The following is an 18,761-nucleotide window of genomic DNA, read 5'->3' as shown; positions in this document are numbered from 1 at the left end:
TCCAGATCGGATACTGAAGAGGCAAGGGTGACCCTCCCTACACAATTTGTTCCATTCGCAAACACCAGGATTCGAACTCTTGACCTTGCTTAAGGGATTTAGTGTCTCATTCCACTATACTAACTAATTGTTGGTAAAATGATTTAGGATATTAATCAAACTTAAAATCAAAATGAAGGATAATAATAATAATAATAATAATAATAGGAAGCTATATTTTAACTTGTAGTTTATGATTGCGGCAGGTAAGGTGTGGATTGCTTCAATCTTGCCGTCGATTACTCCGCACCATCTCTCTTCCCTCCCCCTTTCTTTAGTGATGTGACAAAGTAATATTTAATCCCTTAACTTTTTAATTTAATCCTTCAACCTTTTTATCTACATTAATAATAAAATTTAATAGTTTTTTTTTTATTTTTAATGCTGATGTCGTACTTTAATATCACACCTTATGGTACAATATCATCAAATGATAAAAAAAATTCAAGTTTTAAAAAAATCACATCCAGAAAAATTCTAATTTAAGAATTAGCATGTATTCAAAAAATTCAGGGACCTAGTTTATAAAAAATACTAGATTTAGACTAAAAATGTACAATCATAACCTATATGACACAATATCATAGTATAATGTCATCAAATGTTATTTGTTAAGATATTGCATAAATCAATTGAATCAAATATTATAATTAAAAAAATAAGGTATGGATTAACAAAAAAGATCTTATTAATTACTATAAAGTTTTTTTCGAATGGTATTAATAACTATAAAGTTAAAACTTTTATTATTTGATTTGGGGTTATATGTGAAGAATATTATTACATTTTTGTTCAACGAAGAAAATTATTTGAAATGCACTGTAAGTTAACAAAAAGAAAAACACTCAAAATAGAAAATTGAGGAATTATTGGCATTGTACATAAAATAAATTAACTAGAGAAAACTCTTGTCTTTATTTATTTTTAATGTAACTATTAAAAGTTGAATAGGTTAAAAATTAAAGGCTGTGAGAAGGGCCAGGGAAGGTCTTCCCTCTTTCACTTTAGTCACATAACAACATTAAGAAGTTCCCAAGAGATTTTGAAGCACTTGGGGAAATGGGTAGGTAAGGACCACCAGGCATTCGAGAATTTTTTTTGTATTTTTAATTATCGGGTAAGTAAAATAGGTGATAGGATAACTCTTAATTATTTGATATTAAACATTTACACTCTTAGTAATTTTAGTGTTTGAACCTAGTATTTCAAAAAATAACAACAATCTTTTTCCACCTATATCGCTGGGTTCGTGCATAATTATTCAAATTTAAATTATCTAAAACAAATTTTTTTATTAATGAAAATATTTAATAAATATATATATTAGAGATAGATTGAGGTTTAGAATTTAAGGAATAGAGAAAAAAAAGTACTTTTATTTTATTAACATCACCGACCTATTTAGTTTATCCCACTAGACAAGGTACGAGGAAAGAGGTTTTCCTTGTTCCTTATCATCCATGCTGCAGTTGAGTTCCCCAAACCAATGTTTAAAACACATACAGTAATAGATTAAATTAAATTAAATTAATGGCACCGCTGTATGTCTTAGTAAGTGTTTAATCCCAATAAAGGACGATAATATCATAATATATGTCTGCAGAATATGAGTATGATACTGGAATTATGAATTAATTAATTATTCTCTAAAATGAACAAAAGAAAAATAAGAAAATTAGAAACCCTTCTAGTTCTTCTTCTGCATGACAGTATTTTTTCAAACTAAGTTTAGTAGGTGATGGGTAATTTCTAGTCTGCAGGACAAATCCATGAATCGACTGTACCTTCTGCTCTTGAAGAAACGTTCTCCAGACCCTTTTCATGGTGGTGGAAAGCTGACGAGGAAGCCGAGTAGTTCAATTTGCAGCTGTTAACTCCTTGTGAATTATTGCTACCATAATCCCCATCTAAAGACCCCAAGTGGTCTTCATTGCCATCGTTCAATCCAACACCGTTATCATTCCAGTTGCGCTCTCTCCTTGAACGTTCCAGTTCTGGTGTCAAATGAGTTTGTAAGCCACCAAGGCTTGCATTACCATGGCGAAACCCCAAGTCATCAATGGAAGGCATGACCGAGGTTCCCTGGGACTTCACACCGAAACCAGGCAAACCGAGAGATGGGTGTAAAGGAGGAGGCGCGTCCAGGAAGGACTGGAACGATAGAGTTTGGCTCTGGTTCTGCATGTTGGACATATGAGGCTGCTTTAGTAAGCCTACATCAGAAGGAATTTGATAGTTACTGGAACTTGGATTGAATGCATTGGCGATGGTGGTGTTGCTTGTATTGGCAGCAGCAAGTAAGGGATTGTTTAACAATGAAGAAGACGAGGATGCGAATGGAGTCGTCTGGACCCTTTTGGCAGAGGGACGTAAAGGGTAGAGAGAACCTAAAGGTTCCAAATGACTAGACCGTGAGGCTGAACCAGATACGAAAAGGTCGAGTCTTCGAGAATACGACGAACCCGAAAACGGTGGTGCTGGGATGCCGGTGAATTCTTGCACCATTGCTCTAAAATTCGTTGTGTCGGTGGTGAGAACTGTAGTCGGTGCTCTCCTTGATGCTCTTGTCCTTTTCTTGGGGTTCTTTACAGCACTTGTGGTTTGATCAGATTGTGTTGAAATTCTTACACCATTTTCATGATCTGACCTCGGTTGCACCGACGATGAGCTCGGGAATGGACCTTGATTAAGACCATGTGAGCCTAATATAGACTGGCTCGATAGGTTACTGAGGTCAATGGTGTTGGGTTCGGTTCTTAGGCTCATCCGAGGTCTAACACCGTCAAAATTCAGCAGAGAGTTGTTCGGCGGAGATAGAGAGAAAGAGTTGTTGAGATAATTTGCATAAGGATCAAAGAAAGTGGACGGCTGATCTTGGTGGTGGACGACGAGTGAAGGGTGTTGATTTGATAAGGGATTAAAATGGTCTGAACTGTTCAAAAAAGCTGGGACTGACTCAGGTCTCGAGACTGAGTCGTACTCGTCATCACCACCGCCGCTTGAAGACTGCATGCTACTACTGTTACCAGAATCCATGGCGAAAAACTCCGATTATTGTATCTTTGAAAAAGGCAACAAGAAATAAAAAAGGGTTAAAGCCAATTATGAAGAAACGGAAAAAGTAGATAAGAGATGAAAGATTCTAAAACAAGAGCTGGAGAAAGTTGCCATATATTCTTAAAGCTTCCCCTTTCCCCTGATATCGAACTTGATCTTCCCTCTTGTTCTTTTACTCAAAGAAGAAAACCAGCTTTCTATTATAGTTTCCAGACACGAAAAGCAACCTTTTCTTTTTCTCTTCTTGCTGTTGTCGACTACTCACCGTAAACGATTATCTGAATTAGGGTTTTGAGAGCAGGAAAAGAGAGAAATAAAGGGAGGAAAAAAGTTACTTAAGCTTTGTGGGTTTTTTTTTTTAAAGAAAGAAGATATGGAAGAGAAAGGATCTCTCATCAACAAACAAACAAAAAATGTTTTGCACTAATAAGCTACTTGCGAGGTAGTGCGGGGTGGGGTAGACATTTGAAAAGAATAGAATGTTTAAAAATATTTACACAAAATATCAAACTTTTGCAGGAGTATCGATACTCTTGAGTTAATATCGATATTTTCGGTCTGTTTTGGGCAACAAGGTCAGTTTTCGAGAGAATTAGACTCGAGGTACCCCAACACTTCTTTATATCATCAAATAAGACTACAAGGGGAATATTATAAATGTTAATTCAAACTTAGAAATCAAATAATTAGGAAAAAATAAGACTAGCCTTGTTTGATGCTCGGAAAACGATTCGGACACCCGAATTCCTTTAGAAAAACTAGTGGAGTAGAAAGTAGAGATACAGTTCGAATATATTCTTAGGTAGGGCGCAAGGCCTTTAAAACGACTAACTAAGGCCGAGGCCTGACACTCGCAAGGGGTGGGTTAGTCAGGGGTATGGTCCGATGCAGAATTCTAGGGACCATATCTCAGTAGACTAGAGGGGTGCGTGAGCTCCGAGATGTACTAATCCCTCAGCCGTACCATGATGTCTATAGTAGCATAAAGAGTGAGTATCATGAGGATATTCACTAAGCATATCATATCAATAGACTTGATAACCATCCTTTCAGTGATATGAAGTTAGTATGTTTCAGCTATTAGTGTATCGCTGAGCTAGTTACCTCAACCCTTGGTTGTTTCCATGGGCAGGTTAGTAGATCCACCAGGTAAGGATTTGTAGATTGATATAGGATCTGACCAGACCCAGTTCAGATCTAGTGCATACTATAGAGTATGTCTCAACATTTTGAAGGACATGTATATTTGTAAACTTTATTATCCAATTGAGTCGTATTTTTAGCAGAGTGATTTGTATTATTTTTGTAAAGTGTAAATATTTTAAATTGGAGCTCTTTACTATAAAGATTTAATTTATTCTTTAGTTTATTTTACAGTTGTTTATATTTAAAGAAAATAATAAAAGTTTGTTAGCCACTTTAGTGGTTTCGTGTAACATCTTAAATCGGTCGACTATGTGTCGTACTAGTCTAGGGTGTTACTTTTAGTGGTATTAAAGCGTCAGGATTGATGTTCCTATGACCCTCGAGTTAGTGGTGGTGGGCAGTGTTGGTCAGAGTCAGTATAGATTTTATAAGTATACATGCCCCTAAAGAGTTAAATCGTACTTCTGTATCTACAATAGTGATAATAATTCTTTGTTTCCTTTTAATTTCAAAATTTTAGAGATGGACAGAATCCAAGATCATAGTAGAGAGGGTAGAGACGAGAGTAGAGCTCCTTTAGTTAGTGATTCAAGAGATGAGTTCATCCCAGACTCCGAACATAGAGATCCTAGAGATGCAGGAGTTGATGAGGCTACCTTCTTCAGGAATTTAACCTCTACCATAGAGCAGATTGTTAGAGCTATTCCTTAGGAACCTGCTATCCCATCTGTCCAGTCTGTTCCTCCAGTTGTAGCACCTCAGGAAACCCAGAAGAGAGGCTATAGAGGTATCAGACCATTGAATTCTTTGGGTAAGGGGATGATGATCCAATTGTAGCCCACCAGTGGTTAAGGGAAACCCTTAGAACCATTAGTCAGCTACATCTTACTCCCGAGGGAATGTTGGAGTGCTTTATCTCGCTGTTGAAAGGTGACACGATAGATTGGTGGAAGACAGTTGAGATGTCGTTAGAGTCAGAGCGACCCACATGGGACCGATTTTTAGAGGATCACCAAAAATATATAGAAGAAGTCCACATGGATACAATGAGAGATCGGTTCACTCAGTTGAACCAAAAGGACAAATCAATATTTGAGTATGAGGTGGAGCTCCTTAGGTTGAGTAGATACACCCCCAAAGTTAGTTTCATCAAAGTATCATCATTGCTGGAAGTTTAGAGAAGGTCTTCAGTTAGATATCTTGACTCGTTTAGTTGCCAATCCACCAAGAGTATTTGTCGATCTAGTTCGCCAGATGAAAACAGTAGAAAGAGTTGTGGAAAGAAGAGTGTCTTCTATTTGTGAGTACTATATATGAGTGCGGAAATATGTGCAAGTATACACAATCAAACAAGTAATACAGTGATAAGTGAGTATCGTCTCCACAGGGATTGGAGAAAATCAAATAAGTTTGTCACGACACTTTACTCTATCACCTAAGTAAAGTTAGAGATTGTATATATACAAATGGTAATGATGTAGCAAAATGAATGGATGGTATAGAAATGGAACGATGACAATGTGGTAGCAAATGGATATGTTGTGGCAAAAGGAATTGTGTGTACTGCAATCAAATAAAAATGTAAAGGCAAAATAAACTGTAAATACTGGATTTGATTATAAGGACTTTAGACTCCTCACACGACAAGCTACTATGGAATGAATGATAGGAGTTACTTAGGAAATTTAAGTTTACTTCTCAGAATTGTCTTACTTCTATGCCTCCTCTGTCCGACAGAGTTTACTAAGGGTGCCCTATGCTATCTCTAGTAAGGGACTCGACAGATTAAAGATGCCTTGGCAAAACCAATTGGCGTTAGCTACTGCAGGGATCCTATTGGTCCAGATAACAAGATATGTCTCGACAATACCTTTTTGCAGAAGTATTAACATCTAACCTATCACTCATACACAACTCCTTTTAGTCGAATGAAATCCTAGCCTTATCTCTAAGGTGGATTAGACCTAGTTACTATCTAGAACCCCTTGTTTATGTGGTTCCTCCCTAGTTTCTTTCGAACACTAAGGACGTGCTACCTAGACATTCTCTCGAACACTAAGTAATCTCCTAAGGAACGGCTACTCTCGTAGCTCTTACAATCTTAAGGCATTAAGCTTCATAAACAAAATAAAATATGACATAGAAAAATAACCATTCATTAAAGTAAAACTTAAATATCCAAAATAAACTCCCACCAAATAGGATTAGTTCATGGTGGGGTTCGAAATAAGCAAGAAAAAAGAAAGTTAATCCATTCCTTACAACCCAAAAGATAAATACGAAAGCAAAGAGCAAAGGGAAGGAGAAAAAGCCTTTGACGTGCACTGCCAGAGCTTCCCTTGGCCACCACGAACTGTCCTAGCGATCTAGCTCCTCTCAGACGCCTAATTTGCCACTCCCTTTAGCTTGTCAACGGAGGAATGCCATGGAAAAAACGATTGACGAAAAAAAAAGAGAACTTTTTCTCTGAATTTTTAGGCTCTTGGCGGTTGTCTAAAAATCTCCAAGTCTCTTCAAAAAGTCAGGCTTCATCTTCTATTTATAGGGGAGAATGAACCTAGGGTTTTGTGTTAAAATTACACCAGCACCCTAAAGTTCATTCATTTTATGTGAGAGTCGGTGCAAAGATGGTAATTGACCCCTCCATTATGGCTGATTGCAGAAATCACTTTTTATGCCTGACAGCTGGCTCTTACTAAAAATATTTTCTTTGACTTTTTCTGCCCAGAAATACCATCCAAGTTGTCGTGGCAATCACATTTTGCTCAGTAGTCTCATCATGTCATGACAATTCCCTTTTGCTTATCATTGCTCCCAAATCCTGCACATCATCAAACAAACACCTTCCCCATAAAGCAGCACTGATTACAAAATAAAATACTACGACAAACAGAATTTCACCACATGCAACTATATGCTCCTAAATGCATCTATATGATCCTATATGAGCTCTAAGAAAGTCAATAACTTAAGTGAAAAGGTCGCAAATATGACCTTTTTACGGAGTTATTAGAGAGCAACCAAAGAAAATCTACTTTAGGTCAGGGCAGAGAAATGGAAGAGTCAGTAGAACCAATGTAACCATTCAAGAGGTCAAGAGAATCTCAGGAGCCCGAGAGAGTCATGATAGATCAATTTAACCGATCAGCGCAGAGTGTTAGTAGAGGAGGAAGTATGACCAGTTAACGCAGGAGACCATTGGTTATTGCACCAGCAGCTAGTGTTGTAGGATCGTTGAGAGTTCCTACTCATCCCTCTTGTTCTCGCTGTGGTAGGAAACGCCCAAGCGTTTGCAAGTTTGGGGCTCAGGGTTGTTACTATTGTGGGTCTTTAGATCATTTTCTCTGAGATTGCCTAGAAGCTCAGAGTGTAGTTCCAGCTTTAACCCAACAATCAGCTCCGATAGTCCAGAGGGGTGGAAGATTTTAAAGAGGATGAAGTTCATCTCTTCAAGTTGGTAGGGGTGCAGTTCAGTCCAGAGTTACTGGGGAGCCTAGAGTTGCAGCCTGTTAGTATGCGATTAGAGCTCAGGAGTAGGAGGGTGCAACTGATGAGATCTCATGTAACTTTACCCTATTTCCTAATCCAGTAACAACCATGGTTGATTTAGTGGCCAACCCTTAGAGTTAGATGTCTTAGAAGTTGAGATTAGTAGTAGATGTCTGTCAAAATTTTGAGGATGAAATTTTCTATTAGGAGGGGAGAATTATAATGCCTCGGAACCTGGGTCAGTAGTTTGAGTCAATCCAAAACCAGATATTAGAGCCCATTAGATTAAATAGAGCCATCTAGACCAATTATAAAGGGTATTGGGCCTAAGGTAGGCCCAAGAGTTAAGTTTAGTGATAGTTTTAAATTAAATAATAAATGAGAGGGAACTAGATAACAATTTACCCCTAGCCTATTTTAAGGTTATAAACCTTCCATTCTCCAGAAAACTCCATGCAAAAATCTCCTCATTCATTTTCTCTTCCATTTTCATCTCTCGATTCCTTCTCATTAGCAAACTAAGGTGATATTTCAAGCTAGATTGAAGAAACCAAGGTAATTTTCTTATTTTTTATTCCCTTAGCATCAATTAGAGCCATTAATTTCTAATTTTGGTTAAGGTTTTTTAGAAATCAAGTGTTTTAAGTCATTTTATGAAGTGTTTAAGTTGTAGGGAGTGTATCTAAGCTTTATCCAACACCTAGTTAAGTAAGTAATCCATTTTTATACCTTGATTGGTTAAAGAGGTTGAAGAGATAGTTTAAGCCAAGGGAAAAGGAAGAGTGGATCCCTAGTTGATTCAAGAAGTGTTCTAGCATTCAAAGAATCTAGGTAACACACTATTAGCTTTTCTATACCAGTTGTTGAATCATTTGAAAGAGGTTTAGCTTGAAGTTTAGTTTAAGCATGCTTAATAGATTTTCATGGTAGAATTTATGTTTTATTTTTTAGTATGTATTAAAGAATTATTTATGCTCCTTTAATATCAATTAAGACTTTAAGAATGTTTGGGGACCTCACTAGGGTATTTGGGTTTGAAAAATAGATGTTTTCGTGGTTGTTTTATGGCTTCTATAGGTAAAGTACCGGTACTACAGAGATAATATCAATACTTGTTCTTCGTTTTTAGATAAATATGAGTTTTCTGGGTAAGAGTATCGAAACTCTTACAAGAGTATCAAAAGTTTGGGTCATTGATCTCTTGTAAATGTATATACCTGCAAGCAATTCTGTGCAAGTATACACAATCGAATCAAGTAATATAGGTAAGTGAGTTATCGTTTCCTCAGGGATTAGTTGATAGTTTTTAAGCTTCACCATAACCAGAACTAGTTGTCACAAGCTAATTCCTATTATCTTGTCAAACTATAAAACTTTATTTAATGAAACAAGAAAATGCTATAAAGTATGATTGCAGAAAAGTTTGGTCGAGACAAAATAAATCTGTAAACTATCGAAAGAAAATAAAACAAAGACAAACGTTGATTCAAATATAATTCAAACAACCTCGCATATTCAGACCTACCACATAACACTCGTATCAATCTTTTGTGTTGTCAAACAATTATTCTAAGTCCAGAATGAATTATTATGACATGCTTAAGCTTCCCGATAGGATTACTAAGTATTCTTAAACGGTTGCTATGGCAACACTACTCAGCGTTAATTACAACCCTTGGTTTGTCAGACTGTTGTTGTAGCAATACCACTCAGCGTGAACTATAGTCGTTGTTTATCCTACTCTAGCATCTATCCCTTTTAGTCGAATGAAACCCGCTCCTTATCTCTAAGGTAGACAAGTAAGAACATCATCATCTCGGATCTATTCCATTGCTCACGTAGATCTATCTTAATTCTCTCGAATCTAAGAATCAATATCTAGACAAAAGGCAATCTCTCGATGCTCTTACATTGCCAAGACATGTTTTACCAAGACACCAGTTAATCTCTCGAAGCTCTTACAGTGTCGAGGTAAAATATTCACACAATGAACAAAACAGTCATGAGCAAAATCATAATTCATCATTCATAAAGCCGAAAATAATTGTCTAGGCAAAACAAAGATTAACACCAAGTAAGACAGTCATGATGCTATCAAAAAGTCATCCAAGTATCATCGTTTAATACAACCCCGAATATGTAAATAAATTAAGAACAAAGGAAGAATGACTCCCAAAACCAGGGGCTCTGTCGTGACAATTTTGATCAGCACCAAGCTTGTCTTGGTGATCAGCCCGTCTCGAGACCTGACCACCGCTCTGCTATAGTCTGGCTATGGAGGACACCAAGGAAGGTCGGTTGATAAACAATGGGGAAGCACTGCAGTTGCTCGCTCACACTTTCAGGAAAGCTCTAACTTTCTTGCCTCCCTTCTTTGGCGGCTACGGTTGGATATTTATATAGGGGAATCTCCTAGGGTTTCACATGAGTGGAGATTCCTTAAATAACTGTTACTCTTGTCTAGACTAAAAAGGAAAGGCGGCTGACAGCTGTCATAATTTTGAGGGCTTGCTTGCACGTGAAGGAAGTCATACAGCTAGCTTGTGACATAGGCAATTTCATCATACCCGCTTCAGACTTTCCAGATAAACCTTGCCTTGGCGAGATAAATATGCTCCTCACATTCTTTAACTTCTCTATTCCATTGGCCCTTACGAATTTTGTTGTCGCAACTGAAATGTTCTTCCTAAGCAAATTTCCTGCACATACACAGTCCACACAAACCCTTTCTCCTCAACAGCATCAGTTAAATCAAATAAATCTTACCGAAGCAAAACTTATCCCCACAAGCAAATATAACCTAAATGAAACTAAATGCAACTAATGTGTTGTGCATACTTTTTTTAGACGAGCAATAACTTAAGTGAAAAGACTAGAAATTGAGTCTTTTTACGGAGTTATCAGTCATAGTTCCGAAACTCCTAGAAATTATCGAAACTAGGCAAAACAGAATGTTTAATAGTATCGATACTTACATAAAGTACCGAAACTTTTGCAGGACTATCGATACTATTGGGTTAGTATCGATATTTTTAGTCTATTTTGGGAAACCAGGTCAGTTTTTCAGAGAATTAGATTCGAGGTACCCCAACACTTCTTTATATCATCAAATAAGACTATAAGTGGAACATTATAAATGTTAATTCAAACTTAGAAATCAAATAATTAGGGACAAATAAGACTAGCCTTGTTTGATGCTCGGGAATGATTCAGACACCTGAGTTCCTTTAGAAAAACTAGTGGAGTTGAAAGTATAGATGCAATCCGGATATATCTTTAGGTAGGGTGCAAGGCCCTTAAAATTGACTAACTAAGGCCAAGGATTGACACTCACAAGGGGTGGGTTAGTCAGGGGTATGGTGTACGATCCATAGTTCCAGGGGCCATATCTCAATAGACTAGAGGGGTGTGTGAGCTCTGAGATATTGTAATCCCTCAGCCACACCATGATGTCTACTTTAGCGTAGAGAGTGAGCACAAGGATATTCACTAAGCATATCATATTAGTAGACTTGATGACCAACCTTTCAGTGATATACAGTTAGTATATTTCAACTATTAGTGTGTTACTGAGCTAGTTAGCTCAACCCTCGGTTGTTTCCATGTGCAAGTTAGTAGATCCACAAGGTGAGGAGTCGTAGATTTATAGAGGATCGAACCAGACCAGACCTATTTCAGATTACAAAGTACATCTCAACATTTTGAAAGGGCATGTATATTTGTAAACTTTATTGTCCAGTTGAGTCGTAGTTTCAGTAAAGCGGTCTGTATTATTTTTTTAAAGTGTAAATATTTTAAATTGGAGCTCCTCAGTGTAAAGATTTTATTTATTCTTTAGTTTATTTTACAGTTGTTTATATTTAAAGAAAGTAAGAAAAGTTGGTCAGCCATTTCGGTGGTTCCGTGTAGCATCTTAAATTGGTCGATTGTGTGTCGTAGTGGTCTAGGGTGTTACAATCTCCCTTGTAGGCCACCATTACCGTCGTTGATGTCGTCCTTGCCATCCCTTATCATGGACGAATCCCGACGACTGCTAGACGAGCAAACAATGCTCTGCTCCATCTGCCAGTCAACAGTTTCAACCATTTGTATTTCATCGTTTTCCTTCGCCGATCAGTTGACAATTTGGGTTTTTGGTCAATCAACAACATGGTTACTTTGGCCGGTGACGACGACGTTCGTGGTGACCGACGATGAGAATGATTAGGGATTTTAGGGTTTGGGTATTTGGGGTTTTTATAATTTTTTATATTAAGTCTATAAATTAAACACTTTATATTCAAATATCTCTGTTTAAACTAAATAAAAAATTTAGTCTAACGCCATTGTCAACTGAATTTTAGAGTATAACACTTCAATATAATGATAGGCAAATCTAGGATATTTTGTGAAATTAAAAAAAATTAGAGAAATATAGTTTATAAAAAATATTTAACAGATGTTTGTGAATGCTATAATACACTTAAAGTTATCGGCAAGTATCATTGATTAGAGTAAAATTATTATAATCGTTAACCATGTGAATTTAAAAATTTTAATTTAATATTAAAAAGATATATTTTTTAAAGTTTAAAGTTTAAAATAAAATGTCCATTGCTGATGGATCAACTGCCCGGTTTTGGCATGAGAAGTGGGTTCCAAAATTGGGACCGTTAATAACTCACAAATCCCCCAACGCCTCCTTGTCTGCGATGTTCCCTTAGCTGATGTTTCTAACTCTGAATGGAATCATAAGAACTCAATGTGGGCGTCTTTTTGGATTCTGCCAGTTCCCCAACGAGTCAGATATTTTATTCGGCTTTCCTACCGAAGCAGACTGCTCACTAACATGAATCAAAGGCCCTTCGGACTTCGTTTATTCCGTCTCAGCAAGCAAACAATGTCTTCAACCTCCCTCTGGAGCAATGGATTCTTGACAACCTTAGATGGTACTGAGTTTCTTTAATGGGTCCCTGCAATGCATGATTATATCACCCTTAATATAGATGGTGAGTTCCACTTATCTTCCTCTCCCGGGTCTTCTGGAGGGGTTATTCGGAATCATGATGGTACCTGGTTGGCTGGCTTCAATCGGCACCTTGGCTTCACCTCCCTTCTCCACTCTGAGTTATGGGGCATCTTTGATGGACTTTGCCTCGCCTGGAACCTTGATTTTAAAAAAGTGCATACTTATCATTTGATCACTTCGGCTTTTGCACTTTCTTCCTCGATTGCACTCGTCCGAATGATTGCTGGCCTCCTTTCAAGACCTTGGCTTCTGAACTTCAACTTAATCAAACGAGAAGCCAACTCTGTTGCAGATCACCTCGCAAAACTTGAGACAGATCTTGATGACACTGTAAACACTCTTCATCACATCCCGCCCTCTGCTCACAGTTTTCTCCATCGTGATATCCATGGTCCTCATATTTAAGAGATAATAATATCACTATGTAAAGTGTTAAATGTGAATAAAGCAAGAACAGAATAAAAGAATTCATCATACATTTTCATATATCAACCATGGAAAAATACAGAATGTTTATATATACGAAGGTTTGTAGAGCTAACTACTTAACTAACCAACTAACTATTTTATAACTCAACTTAAAGGCTCTGCCTCACAAAACAATGTATTTATAACATTTATTAATCCTAATTGTTTGAATTTTAATTATAATACAGAATTTTGAAAGGCTTTTTCTTTTTTGTTACAATGGGAAAAGAAAAGGCTAATTCACAGTAAATCCCCTGGTGTAGGAAATGCCTTTAAAATCTGCTTCCAAATAAAGAGAGACCTCAGCCGAAGGAGAGTAGAAGATGACAAGCTCCTCTTCAAAAGTACACCCTATTTTCGACAGAGCATCGGCACAAAAATTTTCTTTTCGATAGGTATGCCGAAAATTCAAGATCCAATTACGTGCTTTAAGGTTCTGAATATCTTCAATAATAGCTCTCAGAAGGTGTAAGGAAACATCGCCTTCCTCCAGAAGTTGAAGGACCACTCGAGCATCTACCTACCAATCAATGGCACTGTAACCATACTTTTAAGCAATAGACAAACCGATTCTAATCACATGAATTTTGGTCGTCACACTTGTACATATGCCTATATGTACTGTGAAACCTAAGATCCATTCACCCGTTTCGCTTATCAAAATACCACCCGCCCCCTGAGACTTTCGAGGTTTTCTTAACTAGCGCCATCAGTGTTTAGTTTATTCTATCATTCCTCGGAGGGAGCCATGCCACAAGAGTACGAGGATTCGAAATCTGAACAATTTTTCTACTGGCCATTAAAACTTCCCTTGACGTAATAATATTACGCCATAGCCCGAATTCATCATACACATAGTTATCAGGTTCGAAAATTCGCTTACAACGTACAGTCCATAGCCTTCAAATCGTAGTAGCAAATTGAGTAACCAACTCCTGAGAATTCTTCACGATATCAAGGTTATCATAGAGCCAGCTTTTCATGTACTGGGAAAAGAAGCTTTCCTGTAAATTTCTTCCGATGCAACGATTCCAAATGTTTTGAGTTGTACATTTTCTCGAGACATGACTCAAGTTTTCCATGGGACAACCACAAACTACACAACTAGCCGAATGAGGGATTCCCCAAGAAGCTCGTCAAGCATTAGTTAGTACTTAGTAACCTATCACGCCATGCCAACCAAATAAAGAATCTCCATCTTGGAGGAATTGGTAACTCCCAAATCCATGAAAAGCTCGTCTTCAAATCATCAAGCTCATCAACATGGAGAGCTATGTTGGCTGAGCGCCTCATCCCATGCGACTGAAGGTTACGCACATTTTTCTTCATTTCAACCTCACAAAAAATGACAAATGACCCTATCAATTTCATCAACTATACCAACAGGCAGGCAAGATGTCATCATCTAAGATAAATACTATGCATCGAGTTATAGTATTTCTGGATCAACTAAGATAAAATGTTTCTTTGAACTAACTAAGATATGGTATTTTAAGAATAATATTTTTTTTCTTTCAAAGATAAAATATATCTTTATACACATTTAACAATCTTATAATCATTAGGGTATTCAACAAATATGTTTTATTTATATTAAATCACTTTAGACTATTTTCGATATGCGTTGATTTGTAGACAAAATAACATTGTGATACAGTTTTATAACTGATAATGGCATATAAACAAATAACATTGTGATACATTTGTATACCTGATAATGGCATATAAACACTTAGTGTGAGAATAAGACAATTCAAACATATCAAAAATATTATTTTCATATCATATTCATTCGAACATACTTCAAACATGTAAAAAAAGGATGAAATGTGAAAATGATAAAAAGATTATAGCTGATCATCTTTTTAATCATCTTGCTGTGTGCCCATGAATTAGATGAGATGATGTTTGCTCACCACTCCCCACTAACATATTTTGGGGAAATTATCTTTCAAGGACTCCACTTCTACTCGTTTACCGACTGACTAATTTCTTGCTATGTTCTTCATAAATTGTCAGTTGACTTAAGAACCACATTCGGCTTATGTTAAATAATGGGTTATATTATATCACAGTCATTCTCGCCAGGCCCTCTGAAGTCATCGGAAACGCCCATAGAGATAATAGGTATCAACCCAACAAAACTTGACCGAGTTTTTTTTACCCAATAGGGCAAACAATTTTATTAATTAGCCCAATATGACAAATAAAAGTTTATTTTGTGATCTACGATATTTGTTACAGTGTTCAATAAACTCATTATATCAAAGTGACGAATTTTAATAAAATATAGTTTTTTTATTAAATTGTATCACATTGGGAATAAAAAGTTTGAATAATTTTTTAATAAAACTCGTCATATCAACGTAACGAGTTTCAAGTAGCTGTAATAAATTGTTTTTACATACACTATTACCTAATAAAAAAAAACCCTTGACTGACTCGCAACAAAGCAACGCTTTGATTTCTCTGTAGATTTGCTCTAGGATTATCCTTTTTTAATAAATTGGTTTGACTGTATGTATCCCTACAGGAACCCGTGAATCGCCTTTTCTTTAAAGAAAAAAAATTAAACTTAAACTTTGTATTCAATATGATTGACATGAATAATTATGAATTAATATATATAGTAAAACACATAATTAGATCAATTGATAGAAAAAGTAAAAGATTTATTATGCTGACATCAATTATTTCGCTTGTTTGTCAGTCGTGACGTTGATTATTTTATTTTTTTAATATAAAAATATGAAATAATAATTTTATAAAAATATATTTAAAATGATAAAATATTATTTAAAAATAAAAATAATAAAATTACAAAATAACATAAATTTTGATAATGCAATGGAAAACGTGGATGGTCAAGCTACCACAGCATCCACGTCAATGCTCCAAATGGTACGGTGATCTAATTTAGAAGCCAAAACATGAGTGGAGCTCGTTTTTTTTCCTTTTCATTTTCAAAATGAGAAAGTGTTGTACTGTTGCCACTGATTGTTTCTTTTATTTTTGGTATAGGCGTAAACTTTTGACCACTTTTACGAGCTTTTAACCAAGACACAAAAATTGAAGCTTTCAGGATTTGGTGATCCCTACTACTTTTTAGAATGTCCCTGCCCACTCTGTTTGCTCTTAAATTTAGAAGGACGCAGAGATAGATTCATAAACTTTTTCCCTTGTCGGCAAAACGAGCAAAATTTTCAGGGTAATGATTTGAAAAAAAATGATTGCAATAATAGTCAATCGTAGTATGAATTGGTGTCAGGCGACTTAATGTGGCACAATACTTCCAATGCGTCTTCTGTGGGGAGACGTCAGGAGTCCAGTGCGTCTCACACCTTTTCGATCTGCATAATCTATGCAGAGCTATATCACATAGCCTGCTCATTAGGTACAATTATATCGAACCATTCCTTGGTATTACAAGTTGCCGAAAATTTATTTTTTCAACTATATATATGTAGGAATAAAACCGAGAATGACCATCAAGAAGAGAGCATCAATTGGTGAAGTGTGAAAGATTTGAGTGCTCATTTGGTGCATTTTTTATAGCATGCTCATTTTGTGCGTTTTTTCGTTATTCTATTTGAATAATGTAAAATTATTTGTTTAAATTTTTGTAGTGTGAAATTATTTGTTTAAATTTTTGTTATTTTGTCTGAAATTATTTATTTAATATGTTAATTTTTTTTTACAAAAAGCAAAAGAGATAGAAAGATTTTTTTTTCAAGTCAAGTTGTTGAAACAAACGGTGAAATAACGGTGAAATATTTTGTCTGAAAGTATTTTACGATTTATTGTTATGTTAATACTATTTTTATAATATTTGTAGTTGTATTTTACCTTTACAGATTTATTGTTGTTATTATAAATATAATATTTGTATATTATATAATACCATTTTAAGATTTATGATCATAGTATAACTATTTATGTACCTACATTTTATTCTAAATACAAAATTTTAATTTGTAGAGAAAATAAGTAATACTTTTTTCACGATTGTTTATTATAATGAATATATTGTGGAAAATGAGGTCGAAGTTATTTTTCAGTCTGAAAGACCTATGAATATGATGTTCAAAAGGGACATCACATTTGTAGAAAAAATACAGAGAATAGAAAGACAAATTTGAGCTAGTGTTGATGGTTTGAAGTATAGATTTATGGTATATCCCAATCTAGTTAAATATATTGCAGTACCAATTGAAGAAGATAATGATATTGGAACCATGATTGGATTACATGAGTCAACAAATGTTGCAGTTATTGAGTTATTTATTGAGGTGCGTAACATATCTGATGTTCTTTGGTTATCAAGAAATGTGGCTGGAAATTCATCTCAAATGGCTTTTGAAAGTGAGCTTGAAGACTCGATATAAAGGTCAATAAATAATTTTATGCGTTATTGGAAAATGAAAATGAAGTCGGTGGGACATCCGTAGCGGCAGAGTATGAGGCGAGAAGCATACATAATTTAGAATTAACTATTGATATTGACGCTGAAAATCAATGGGAAAAAATACATGATGATTCCAGCAAAGATGAAGAAACCGAGGAACTTGTTTTGGTTGACGAAGACAATGTCTATAGTGGTGGTGCATTTGATTTGGCCATCGATGAAGTTTCGACACCGTATCAACCTACCCCTCACATGTACGAGATAGATTATGACGCGATCAGGGCATTTGAATTCCCATACATACTATATTTAACTTCATATCACATGGTTGAATCATTCAAAAATCCGGATGAATTTTTAGTTGGGATGAAATTTAGAGGGAAAATGAAGCTAAGTTGGCGATTAAAGAGTATTTCATCAAAGACCATGTTGATGTCCACGTTGCAAAGTCCAACCAGAAAACCATGTATGTGAAGTGTGTTAAAATGGCCCAGAGTGCAAGTGGAAGATCAGAGTGTCAAATATTTAGAGGCACTATGCTTGGGTCATCACAAGATACAATGGTCCTCACACATGTTTGTGAAATTCCATCGAACAAGACCACTGACTATTGGACTTCTATGTAATATATAAATACGCGAAAATGTTGGTTGAAAAAATCCAATGATACCTTGTTCAATGTTAGCTATATCTATTTGAAACCAGATTAGATACCAAGTAAAATACGGTAAGCTTTGGAATAAAAAATCAAATGTAATGAAGATGATGTATGAATATGGGGATACATCGTACAATGAGTTACCCGATTTGTTACAAGTAATGAAGCGATTCATCTTGAGAACCATAGTGAAGTATCACACCATGCTTATATACGAAGAACAAGGTCAACTTGTTCCAAGGAAAAAATATTTCATAGATTATTTTGGGTATTAACGTCATGTATAGAAGGATTTCCATTTTGCAAATGTATGGTCATATGCATATAACCATGTATTATTGCTAGTTGTTGCATGAGATGGAAAACAAAATATCTTTCTAGTTGCATTTTCCATTGTTGAAAAAAAGACAACTGAGGCTTCATATTTCTTTTTGACCAATCTACATCAATATGTCATACAATAAGATAGAGTTTGCTTGATATCCGACCAA

At 35.8% G+C, this 18,761-nt stretch overlaps 1 protein-coding gene across 1 annotated transcript; it reads right to left on the bottom strand.

Moving 5' to 3' along the window:
- Positions 1–1,746: 1,746 nt before the first annotated feature.
- On the bottom strand, positions 1,747–3,437 carry LOC120155930. Its single transcript, XM_039167384.1, has 2 exons — positions 1,977–3,437; positions 1,747–1,946 (listed from the first exon to the last, which is right to left on the bottom strand). Exons 1-2 carry the CDS (start codon positions 3,073–3,075, stop codon positions 1,789–1,791), a joined length of 1,257 nt encoding a protein of 418 aa, XP_039023315.1. The 5' UTR covers positions 3,076–3,437; the 3' UTR covers positions 1,747–1,788.
- Positions 3,438–18,761: the final 15,324 nt, after the last annotated feature.

Source organism: Hibiscus syriacus, unplaced genomic scaffold (genome assembly GCF_006381635.1).
Source record: "Hibiscus syriacus cultivar Baekdansim isolate YM2019G1 unplaced genomic scaffold, ASM638163v2 tig00002840_pilon, whole genome shotgun sequence".
In the NCBI taxonomy this organism is placed as follows: Eukaryota; Viridiplantae; Streptophyta; class Magnoliopsida; order Malvales; family Malvaceae; genus Hibiscus; species Hibiscus syriacus.
The sequence above is the reverse complement of the archived record's forward strand: the minus strand, read 5'-3'. Positions and strand labels throughout refer to the sequence as shown.